The sequence below is a fragment of the Clinocottus analis genome, unplaced genomic scaffold, assembly GCF_023055335.1.
Source record: "Clinocottus analis isolate CAN_PGR_092001 unplaced genomic scaffold, fCliAna1.0.p SCAF_70, whole genome shotgun sequence".
NCBI lineage: Eukaryota > Metazoa > Chordata > Actinopteri > Perciformes > Cottidae > Clinocottus > Clinocottus analis.
In genome coordinates, this window is record NW_027176230.1 from 165,001 (window position 1) to 177,500 (window position 12,500).

Consider the following 12,500-nt stretch of genomic DNA (forward strand, 5'->3'; position numbering starts at 1 on the left):
AAGAAAACACTGAAACGCGTCAATAATCGTTTTATTATGAAGGGGAATCCGGAAGTTTGAGATTATACTCAATCAACTTGACACTGCTGCTATCAGAGAAGTGTGTTCCTGGAAAGTAATCTTTGTTTAACTGTGAGCTGTGTGTGTGTCCAGTGTTGGGAGGATTGTTAGAGTAGAGTTGTTACTGAGAGAGATGCTGGCGGACTCCTATTTTTAACTGGACGTTTTTAAACGAGCTCTCCCGTCCGGTAAGTTTTGCTCAGCGGCACAGCGTCACCTCCACTCTGTCTTTGTTTCACCGGGCCGGGCCTTGCCCCGATGCGCCCCGTGAAAATACAGAGAACGTGTTGCCAAACTCCACGTTAAGTCTTTCACAATTAAATAAAACCTTGCATTTCGTTCAATTTATGGATGTATCAGAAGGCAAACTAATATTTCTGGAACCGCTGAGATTCACTCTTCAATTCGGTGTGCATGTAATACTGCAAATGAAGCCATTTTAAGCAAAATTTAACATTTTACTATTGGTTGACCGTTGTACTCTTAACAAAGTTACTACGAGTCGTAACGTTAGCGGGCTAACGACGTAGACTACTAGCGTTAAGCTAACGTTAGACAAGTTGGCATGGGATAGAAATAATGATCTTCTTGGGGGAGAAGACCTCGCCGAAATGAAGAGTGGCCGCTGTCTACTAGTAGCAGGTGTACTGTCAGGTCGCTGGCGCCCGGCCTTCTGTCTTTAATGATAATCACTGTAAGTTGCCAGGTATCGGATGCAGTTCGGCGTACAGCAACGTTACCGGTGCTAAGGCGGGCCTAGCTAGCTAGCGTTAGCTGTGATTAGGCTAAGCGAGCTATCTTAGCAACCCTGACCTAGCAATGTTGGCGGTAAGAAGTCAGCCGGTCACCTGTTGACAGTCATGAAAGACATGAAGACTATTGCCTATTGATTATATCAGCAACCTGATATAATGAATATCCATACATATTAATGTAATGACCCAAATCGTAGAGAGTCAATCAGTGCTATGTTCTCCAGGTTCCTCTAGTTACTTCAGCTGAAGGGTCGACGAGAGGAGAACTTCAAAGAGATTGAGCTTAGTGGTCAAAATAACTTTTATGTCATCTAGTTCCTAGAAAACAACAGCAGTGTGTGTGTTGATAAAGATGTGTTGACCAACATCTAACAGAGCAATCCTGAATGAAAAGCATTGTGTGCGTCTTCCTACGTTTCTGCTGTATGCAAGCAGCAGCTGACTGTCTCCTCTCACTGCAGGTGTGATGGAGCATCCACCTGGGAGCTTAGGGGATCTACAGCCTCAAGACCTCTCCACATCCAGCATCCCCGCTGGCATAGACCTGACCAGGAAAGGTGAGGAATGTGCCCTCTCCAGCCCGTCCCTCGATGCTCTGCACATGGTGAAGAGCCCCAGCTGGTACCCAAACTCAGGTACCAGCAACCCCGGATTGCCCTTCTCGGAGACCGGCTCCTCGGAGGCCGCTCTCCAGGAACCAATTGAACCAGACAACGCCTTCTCCCACACTACAGTCACCCTGTCCTACGTGAGCAGGTCTCACGTCTTCTCCTCTCGCGACTCCATGTACGGTGTGCCGCCTATGAGCAAGTTGTCCCTCCACTCTCCTTGTGACCTGGATATCGGGCTTGAGGAGACTGGCTATGCACTGAACCAGCACTACTTGGAGCAGGTTGATGGGCCCATGGACCTCGCCACTCAGACACACCTTTTTCAGTCCTTGGCTCAGGTGGGACCAGAGAACGATGAAGTGTGCCTAATGCAGCAGCCTCAGGACTTAATTTCTAACGGCGGAGACATGGGCAAGCATGAAACAGGTGAAGAGGATCACAGCCTTTCTCTGACAAAGACAGGGGGTTGGGAAAATGGACAGGGTGGTAGCTGCTTCAGTTCAGGTGTTTGTGCCGAACTCTCACCGGAGACACTCTCCTCTGCCACAGGGGAAGGCGAGGGGGGCCGCTCTGAGGCTTTCATGTGTGAGGAACAGGACTCATCAGTGGTCTCGGGCAGCGTGGGTGCTAGAGACCTGTCTTCACAAGGCAGGGAGTACATCAGTCCTCTGGAGGACCCCGTCTCTCCCCCCGCTACCTCGCTGGACAACGTGGAGGACGTGTTCGCCCTGCCTCAGGCCTCCAGCTCCCCCAGCGGGGATACCTCTTATCTGGAGACATTTGATGAGGTTGCGTGGGATGGCTTGAGGACAGATGGGGCCGTTCAGCCGGGCTGTGGCACCACAAGGTTAGACTTGAGCGCAGAAAACAAGCAGCCCGGCGGTAGAAGGAAGGCAGTGGTGGAGCCTTTGGTGGACTTGACAGATCTTGTTTCTGTGTCCGATTTTTCAGGGAAAAAACCCAAGGCCGTCACTCCTCACCTGAACGGGAATGCTAAAGTACTACAGAGAACTTTAAAAGAAAAGAAACTGCCCGTTCGGCCCGGCAGAGGTACACGGTTAGACGCTATAGTTATGAACATAAATTCTAGCAGGTATAAAGTCTCGGGATGCATACGTACCCGTAACAAAGCAAAGGCTTCCCTGTCACCAGCTGATGACTCTAAGTTAGCCAGTCCTAAGAGGAATGACACCCTGTCGGCAAGAAAAAGGAGAGGTCGAGTGAAAGCAAGTTTCTCAGTGAAAACGAGGAAACAAAAAGCAGTTGGTTCATTGAAAAAGGGTCAAACTAATAACATGAACACTGACGATTGCAAAGACTCTACCTCTGATTCTGAAATCAATCATTATAAAAAGTCCAATGGCAGCGCATCTCTAAAAAGCCCTCCGTTTGCTTTGCACAAGAAGTCAAAGAGAGGGCCGGAGGAGGTTTCCCACCCTGCAAACGAACCACAGACCAGCCCCGTGAGGTCGACGAGAAAACCCTCATCGCCCTCAAGTCCTCAGTCTGAAAACTCAGAGGAGCCACAGCATCTATCCCACCCTGACCCCTCAGTGGAAATTTCGACTGCAAGGTCTTCCCCACCACCACCATCAAATTCTCCAAAGAAAAGCCGTGGCAAAGGGAAAGCCACCGGTAACAAACCATCTCCCACTTCCAAGACCAAGGCGGCTGGCACACGCAAGAGAAGGCAAAAGAAAGGCCCATGGAGCCCGTATCCCTCCATCTTCTCCCCGAAGGAGCCCGAGATCAAGTTGAAGTACGTCAACTACAAGGAGGAGAAAAGGGACTATAGGCTCGACGGGTTCTCTCCATTCATCCGTGTGGAGCGTCAGCAGTCTGCGTCAGCTCTGTGTACTATCATCAACTATCCCGAAGAGGTGAGGACGCAACGTAAGAGCGGCCAGCAGCAGCAGGCTCACTCCTGTGGCTTCATCTCTGCAGTCGTACCCAGCACTTCCTGTCTGCAGCTGGGCCGGGCGTCCACACACAGCCGGCAGCGGCGCGCTCTCGTCTGCTGCTTGTGTGGACAGGCGGCTAACGCCATGGATTTAGGGGACCTCCATGGCCCCTATTACCCTGAAGGGTACCAGCCAGGCACCAAAAGACCGGCTGGCATGTCGGGCCTCAAAGAGGACGGCGACAGCGACACCGACTCTTCGTCCTGCAGTGTCCGAGGCCGGGGAAGGAAGTCTGCCGTTGCGCTCGCAGCCCGTCCCCTCAAGCCGGCGTCTCATCTGAAGCAGAAGGCTCTGGAGAGCTACCGGTGGACGGCTCACACCGCCGGCAGCCCTGCAGCTAAGCGGGCGCGGTCGGACGGAGGCTCTGCCGACGTGGAGGACTGGTACAGCCCCCCTGTGCTGCCTCTGGAGCCCTGTGAACACTGGCTCCACGAGGACTGCGGCATCTGGTCTGCCGGCGTGTTCCTGGTGAAGGGCAAAGTCTACGGGCTGGAGGAGGCCGTCAAGGTGGCCGAGGAGACGGTAAGACTCGAGCCCACAGGGAGAGTGATGTGTGGCCCATCGCACATGGACATGTGATTGGAGCTGGGAGAAGTTTACTTGTTTGTTGTGTCGGCCTCCAGGATGCTAATGCTCTAGTTTTAGTGGGAATCAACTTTCTGTTTTTTTCGCTGTTACTGCTCATCGACTTATTATGGGATGTGAGGGTCCTGGGACGGAGGCGGTTGTATTTGAAAGCCCTCTGAGGCACATTTGTGATGTTGGACTATATAAATGAAACTGAACTAAACAGTTTTTAATTGAAATTGCTAATAGTTTTTTGATGTGTTATCAAAGCGTAGCCTGAGTAAGTGTGCATAAATGACGAATATGTAATTGAGAGAAAGATTGAATATGATTGGTGCAGGTCAGCAACTCGGATGCAGTTACAGCATGTTCCCTATTGGCTGGAAAGGGTGGACTGGTTGTTTGCTATCTCTTCTTTTAAGGAATACGTTGCTTAGAAGCAGCGGTCCAGATTTGTTCCAGATGAGGGGTTAAACCAATGTGGTTCACACATGCTGCTGCTGCTGCTGCTGCTGCTGCAGTAGCAGTAGTAGCAGCAGTAGTAGCAGCAGTAGCAGCAGTAGCAGTAGCTGTAGTAGTAGCAGCAGTAGAAGCAGCAGCAGCAGCAGTAGAAGCAGCAGCAGCAGCAGTTGCAGTAGTTGCAGCAGCAGTTGCAGTAGTTGCATCAGTAGTTGCAGCAGCAGTTGCAGTAGTTGCAGTTACAGTTGTTATTGTAGTAGTGGTGGTAGTAGTTGTAGTTGTTGCAGTAATAGTTGCAGTAGTAGTTGCATGAGACTACAAGCCACCTTTTGATAGTCTAAGACTATGCTATTTACATTTATAATGTACTGTAATTGTTTGCATGTTTTATTCAGTCAATCATTATAATACTATATATATATATATATATATATATATAGATAGATAGATAGATAGATAGATAGATACACACACACACTTTTCTTTAGCTCTGTACATTGTCTGCATTATTTTGTAATAAACCAAATCATTAAATTTCATAACATGTGATCTGAAAAACAATGGATGTGTGCTCATAGCAGCCAACATTATTTATGACGCGTATCGCTCGTTTCTATAACAATTGTTGAATTTATGAAGGTTTTATAGGTTGACCCACACTCCTCCACACAATAAGATAAATAAGGACGTTAAGTGAGCAATAAATGATATACAAGGCCTTAGAAGTGAGTACATCTCTACATTTTTACAATATTGCTGACTTGGAATGTTACCTATTTATATATTCAATATTTTGTCTCCATGTTACTTTATAAACAATAATATTCAAGGAATTTTGTCTCAAACACACTTTGAATTTTATCATCATATCAGTTTAATTTAATATCCCCCTGTAATTCCATTTGATTTGATGGTCCTTTAATCGATTTTCTGAACAAAAGAAAATTGTATTGTCAGCAAAAATGACATATTTGAATAATTTAGTAACACTACAAATATGGTTAATGTAAAGTATAAAAACTATTGGACCCATCACTGATCCCTGTGGTACTCCACAGGTGACCTTCCTAAATCCTGACTCCATGTCATTAACTTGCACACACTGCTGTCGATGTTACAAGTAGCTTTTAAACCAAGAGTGAGCGATCCTTCTATCCCATACTTCTCCAATATTCTCAATAACTTACTGATCCATAGTATCAAAAGCCTTCTGCATGTCAATAATCATCATTTTCAACTGCCTTTGTTATTCCTTCCATCTCCATCATTATAATTGGTGGGAGTAGTCGATCATTATAGTCTAAGACAAAAACTAAGTTGTTACATTTCAATAAGAACACATCATATATTTCAAATACATTAAGGGTTTTAAATATAGTTTTCTATTAAATCCTTTTTTAATGAATGGGGGTAAATACGCTTTGCATTGAGTTAAAACATGTAAGCCAGGCCTTCATCTTTGTGTGTACTCATGGATATGTGTGTTAAATGTTGGTGTGCACAATTTAAGCATGGATTTGTGTGACACTTTGCATTACCGTGGCCGTTGCTAAAGCTTTAAAAGCTATCTGTCTAGTGTCCATGTCCTGGCAGACGTGTACATGATGTCTTTTTCACCCTGTACTGTGTTTAGAAGTGCTCGGCTTGCAGTGACCATGGTGCTACACTGGGCTGCTTCTTCAAAGGCTGTGCCAACAAGTACCACTACAGGTGTGCTCTGGAGTCAGGTAAGCCTCCCCCTGCCGTCACACGGCAACAGCACAATTAATTATGTGTGCATGTTTGTCTATAAATCTTCAAAAGGGTCAGTGCACTCATGTATTTGGCTGCATTGGCACCTATTCAATTAAATTCAATGTATTTTGTAGAGCCCAGAATCACAAATTACAAATCAGGAAAAACTCCCCAATGAAGTAGATAAAACCCTTTCACGGGGAAAACAGGAAGCACCCAGGGGATCAACAGAGGAGGATGGACAGAAGCAGTAGATGTCATGTGACCAGAATTAATAACAGAGTTACAGCTCATTACATGAATATGACATACAATATTCATAAGAGTAGTATACGCATGGACCACAGTCCAGACAACCACTATCCATGAAGCAGGAGGTAGAGAGGAGGAGCATCAGCACTTGTGAAAATTTAAGGGTTGCTGTTGTAATCTGACAGAATCACAGGGTGGGCTGCTCTCGGGAATCCAGTCCTGACTATAAGCGCTATCAAAGAGGAACGTCTTACGTCTGCTCTTAAATGAGGGGATGGTGTGCCCCCCGAGCTGAAAGCTCTAGCCCCCCATCTTATGTCCTCGTTAGTACACGAGCTGCAGCATTCTACCCAAGAGACTTACTAGAGCAGCCTGATAATTACAGTAATCCAGTCCAGAAGTAAAACAATACGTGAACCAATTTTTAGGCATCGCTTTTGAGATTTTTTTTTTTTAATGTTACGTAGGTGAAAAATGGCAGGTTCCACGTTGGAGCCAAAGAACAGGTCCTGATGAAAAATAACTCTGAGATTCCTCACAGTGGTGTTGGATGCCAGAGCAATGCCATCAAGAGAAACATATCAGCAGATGATTTCTGAGGTGTTCTGGGCCAAGTCAAATAACTTCTTGTCAGAGTTCAACAACAGGAAGTTGGAGGTCATCCAGGTTTTTATGTCTTTAAGACGCACTTGAAGTTTAGCAACCTGGTGAATTTCATCTGGCTTGATTGACAGATATAGTTGGGTGTCATCATGTTTTCTGATAATATTGCCTAAGGGCAGCATATATAAGGTAAATAGAATTGGTCCAAGTACAGAACCTTGAGGAACCCCATGAAGAACAGCGGTGGTCATTGAGGCTTCATTATTTACATGAACAAACTGACATTGATCTAATAAAAAGGACTTAAACCAACTTAATGCTGTACCTCTAACACCAATCAACTGGTCTAGTCTCTGTAATAAAATGTCATGATCAATAGTGTCAAATGCAGCACTAAGGTCTAACAGGACAAGTCCAGAGACAAGTCCCCTATCTCATGCAACTAAAAGGTCATGAGTAAAGGTCACTAGTGCCGTCTCAGTGCTACGGTGCTTTCTAAATCCTGACTGAAACTCCTCAAATAAACTGTTGTGAAGTAGAAAGTCACATAAGTAGTTTGTGACTACCTTCTCCAGTATCTTAGAGAGAAAGGGAAGGTTAGAAATAGGTCTGTAGTTAGCCAACAGCTCTAAATGGAGGGTGGGCTTCTTAAGGAGAGCTTCAATTACAGCCACTTTAAAAGACTGTGGTACATAACCCGTTATTAAACACACATTCATAATATCTAATAGAGAGGTGCTAATTAAAGACAAAACTTCTTTAAGCAGCCTCGTTGTAACAGGATCCAGGAGACAGGTACAAGATCTAGAAGTAGAAACCATTGAAGACAATTGGTGGAGGTTAATGGGAAAAAATCTATCCAAACACACATCAGGGCCCACAGCCGCCTCCAAGTCCACCACAGCTGAGGATGAGTAGCTGGGGCCAGGAGATCATCAATCCTGCCTCTGATAGTCAGGATCTTATCGTTGAAGAAGTTCATGAAGTCATTACTACTAAGCTCTGTAGGAACACACGGATCCACAGAGCTATGACTCTCAACCAGCCTGGCCACAGTGCTAAAGAACAACCTCGGGTTATTCTTTTTATTTATTAATGAGTAATCTAGCCATGCAGTTATGGTTGTATTTATTTTTGTCTGGTTCAATTTGTTCATTCTGATATCTCAACATTGTATCTGTGGAAATATTATGTCAAATACACCCAAGACCAGTGCTTTGTTGAGTTCATGTGAATTGTTCTGTGAATGTCTCCATTGTGAAGTGCGGCTGGCCGGTATCACTTCTGCTAAGCTTGAACCTGCCCGTGTGGCATCTTTAACTCCTGTTCTTGTTCTCGCAGACTGTGTACTCATAGAAGAAATCTTTTCCATGAAGTGTAAAAAGCATAAGGTGAGCAGAAATAAGTGAAAGTGTGCCAGTTTATTATAAAATGTAGGTTTGAGGTGTGGTTTTGCTTCTTGAGAGATATCACGTGTGACTGTGTAATAAGCAACATAAAGAGTCATTTCTCATCCCCAGAACAAGACCTTCAGAGCCCCTCCAGGGAACCGATGGGAGGACAGGTGACGAAGCAGAAACCTCAGGAGGTTCGTAAATACCTGATGCACTTTCATGTGATCAGGAGGACGTTCTGTTAGGGTTTTGGCGTCCAATGAAAGATGCTAATGAGTTGTGTTATGTGAAGTGAAGGAAGTTTTGCTGCTTTTGAAGTTTTCCAAATTAATGCACATGCAATACAACATTGCTGTAGGCCTTTTACACAGCATCCATTTTACTTATCGTAGCACGGTCAACACGGGTGTAATTGGGACCATAAATACTTTTATCATTCTATTTGTGTCAAAGCAGTAGTCCATCAGCAGTGCTGCATTGTAAACATGAGTTCTTCTTCAATAATCATTTAGTAAATGATGATCCATTTCGAGTCATACAGACCATAAAGCAGGAGATGCTTTAGGGTGGGCTGACTGTTATTGACACTAATTGACCTTTTACCGGTTGCAGAAAGTAAAGATGGCAACTGCCAAATCACCGGCCTTGAGGCTATATAACGTCAGTCCACGAACCGATGGGTGACGTGACCACGTCCACTTATATACAGTGTATGCTAGCACGGTTAGCTACGAGCTGCTGGCTTAGTGTTGAAGCAATCAAAATCTGCTACAGTATCGGAGCACGAGTTGGACATGACCGAGGTTGTAAGGGACTTGAGGTTGTAAGGGGCATGACGGTCACTGGGACCTGGCGTGTCTCCCGAGGGTCACTGGGACCTGGCGTGTCTCCCGAGGGTCACTGGGACCTGGCGTGTCTCCCGAGGGTCACTGGGACCTGGCGTGTCTCCCGAGGGTCACTGGGACCTGGCGTGTCTCCCGAGGGTCACTGGGACCTGGCGTGTCTCCCGAGGGTCACTGGGACCTGGCGTGTCTCCCGAGGGTCACTGGGACCTGGCGTGTCTCCCGAGGGTCACTGGGACCTGGCGTGTCTCCCGAGGGTCACTGGGACCTGGCGTGTCTCCCGAGGGTCACTGGGACCTCGCGTGTCAGAAACTACAGAACAATACATGCTTTTCAAGTCATCAACACTGCCTGTCGGTGAGGCTACGGAAGCGCACACGGACATAAACCACTTCAAAGTAAAAGAAAAAAAAGAAGTTAATTGTTTGACAAGTTAGTGCGTTATTAACGCGTCGACTTGCCCAGCCCTAGTTATAACTAAATGTCACTAGTTGTGATTTGGACAACATGCATTGTTGATGACCAGGGGATGCGTCGCAGTGCGCCCAGCCAAACGAGAGGCGCTGTGTAGTTGTGCGTTGCGTTATAACCAAGTGTGGTTCTTGTTGATACGGGGAAATCCCCACTGGGCTGACAGTGTTGAGCTGGTCAGGACGCACAACATCGCTGAGGCGAGGTTGGAGGCATCGAGCTGAGAGGCGCTGCATAACTGTGCGTTGCTCGGCGAGGCTCTCCGCTGGTGTGACTTCATGACGTGGTGAGGTGGTGAGGTTTTAGACAGAGGAACTGCAACATGGGGCAGTAATTCTGGTGCTCTTATTCTAGAACAAACGATGTGTTCAGGTGAGTTCATCCCTTTGAAATATCTTTTTCTTTTTAATCAGCAGACCTGCAACACCACGTAGGGGCTCTCCTTCCTCGTCTGCTGTATCCATGGCACCAGTGGACCAGGGTTTCTCTGACTGACAGCTAGCACCCGTAAACCTTAACTCCGCCCTCAGCTCTTCACCTGCACTGTTAACCCCGCCCCTACTGGAGGCGCCGGTTATGATCCTCAAGACGCCAATACCCTAAGACGTCCAGTAACATGCTGAATTCCTCATGTGTGTCACTCTGTACTTATTTATATGGAATTTCTGTTCCTGGATTAAATATAAATAACAATCAAAGATATTTAATTTTAAGATTTTCTAAGTATTTGATTATATTTGGTTTATTTATTCCTGAACTTGTCTTATTGGTTGTAAAAGGTTTGATTGTGTTTCTAAGTTATTGGTAGCATTGGTAACATAGAGCCAGTCGAGGAGATGCTATGACACTGAACAACGAGGCCCCTGTTTGGACGCTTCAACACAACAGCTTCCATAGTAAACAGACTGGATGCAGCCGGACACATCGCCAGTGACTGAAGCCGCTGTTGGAATGGATTCTCCCCGTGAGGTGTGTTGTGTTGTTGCAAAGCACTTTGGAGTAACAAAGGTTGCCCCCAATCAAAAATGAAATCGGGCTTAATTTTTTGAGAAGTAAAGCCATTTCTTTCAGTAATCTGCTTTTCACTTTGATTTCTCACCGCTACTGCAAAATATATCTTACTTATTACTTTGAATGTACCTCAACAAAAGCACCTTTTGAAATGAAGGAGCGCTCGGCTTCGCCTGGTGCTGACCTTGTGTTTCGGATGTCTGACATTGAGAGTCTTTGCTTTACCTCCATTTTAACTTCAGTAGGAACAGCCATGCAAGCCTAAAGATCCTGATCAGCACCTGGGATGTCTTTCCTTGAAAAAGCCTTATCTGTTAAAGACTTTGATCCGTTCTCTGGAGCTTGTGGTGCAACGACTAATCAGTGGATGTACGTCAGCGTTCTTTGGACATCTTGATGACTGAAGCAACTTGAATGCACTTTTCTGTTATTGATGCCCTCGACCACACTGGTACCTGCTGACCGTGTACTGAGGTTAGTATTACTACCTGCTGACCGTGTACTGAGGTTAGTATTACTACCTGCTGACCGTGTACTGAGGTTAGTATTACTACCTGATCGGGACTTCGGCCCATCAGTGCCGTTTGTTTTGGACAGAAGTCTGTGCTGTCTCCACTAGAGGCAGTGTTGTGCTGTCTCCACTAGAGGCAGTGTTGTGCTGTCTCCACTAGAGGCAGTGTTGTGCTGTCTCCACTAGAGGCAGTGTTGTGCTGTCTCCACTAGAGGCAGTGTTGTGCTGTCTCCACTAGAGGCAGTGTTGTGCTGTCTCTCCACTAGAGGCAGTGTTGTGCTGTCTCCACTAGGGGCAGTGTTGTGCTGTCTCTCCACTAGGGGCAGTGTTGTGCTGTCTCCACTAGGGGCAGTGTTGTGCTGTCTCCACTAGGGGCAGTGTTGTGCTGTCTCCACTAGGGGCAGTGTTGTGCTGTCTCCACTAGGGGCAGTGTTGTGCTGTCTCCACTAGAGGCAGTGTTGTGCTGTCTCCACTAGAGGCAGTGTTGTGCTGTGTCCACTAGGGGCAGTGTTGTGCTGTCTCCACTAGGGGCAGTGTTGTGCTGTCTCTCCACTAGGGGCAGTGTTGTGCTGTCTCCACTAGAGGCAGTATTGTGCTGTCTCCACTAGAGGCAGTATTGTGCTGTCTCCACTAGAGGCAGTGTTGTGCTGTCTCTCCACTAGAGGCAGTGTTGTGCTGTCTCTCCACTAGAGGCAGTGTTGTGCTGTCTCCACTAGGGGCAGTGTTGTGCTGTCTCCACTAGAGGCAGTGTTGTGCTGTCTCCACTAGAGGCAGTGTTGTGCTGTCTCCATTAGGGGCAGTGTTGTGCTGTCTCCACTAGAGGCAATGTTGTGCTGTCTCCACTAGAGGCAGTATTGTGCTGTCTCCACTAGAGGCAGTGTTGTGCTGTCTCCACTAGAGGCAGCGTTGTGTGTCTGTCTTAGAGGCAGTGTTGTGCTGTCTGTCCTAGAGGCAGTGTTGTGCTGTCTCCACTAGGGGCAGTGTTGTCCTGTCTCCACTAGAGGCAGTGTTGTGCTGTCTCCACTAGGGGCAGTGTTGTGCTGTCTCCACTAGGGGCAGTGTTGTGCTGTCTCCACTAGGGGCAGTGTTGTGCTGTCTCCACTAGGGGCAGTGTTGTGCTGTCTCCACTAGGGGCAGCGTTGTGCTGTCTGAGACCAGTGAGGCCATACATCTCCATGCTAACGAGTCCTCACACATACACAATGTCCTCATCCTGGAACAGTGTGTGTATTTCCTTTGTGCCAGCCATATGTTTTGTGTATTTAATAT

General features: G+C 46.7%; 1 protein-coding gene across 3 annotated transcripts; it reads left to right on the forward strand.

Moving 5' to 3' along the window:
- Positions 1 to 82: 82 nt before the first annotated feature.
- si:dkey-94l16.4 (transcription factor 20) lies at positions 83 to 10,411 on the forward strand. 3 transcript variants are annotated; one of them, XM_068566948.1, is made up of 6 exons: positions 83 to 248; positions 1,277 to 3,909; positions 6,047 to 6,140; positions 8,344 to 8,393; positions 8,523 to 8,590; positions 10,123 to 10,411. In XM_068566948.1, exons 2-5 carry the CDS (start codon positions 1,282 to 1,284, stop codon positions 8,568 to 8,570), a joined length of 2,820 nt encoding a protein of 939 aa, XP_068423049.1. In that variant the 5' UTR covers positions 83 to 248; positions 1,277 to 1,281; the 3' UTR covers positions 8,571 to 8,590; positions 10,123 to 10,411. The 3 variants fall into 3 exon arrangements, with proteins under 3 accessions (XP_068423049.1, XP_068423050.1, XP_068423051.1); XM_068566949.1 differs by having other exon boundaries at positions 10,126 to 10,411; XM_068566950.1 differs by lacking the exon at positions 83 to 248 and adding an exon at positions 620 to 754.
- Positions 10,412 to 12,500: the final 2,089 nt, after the last annotated feature.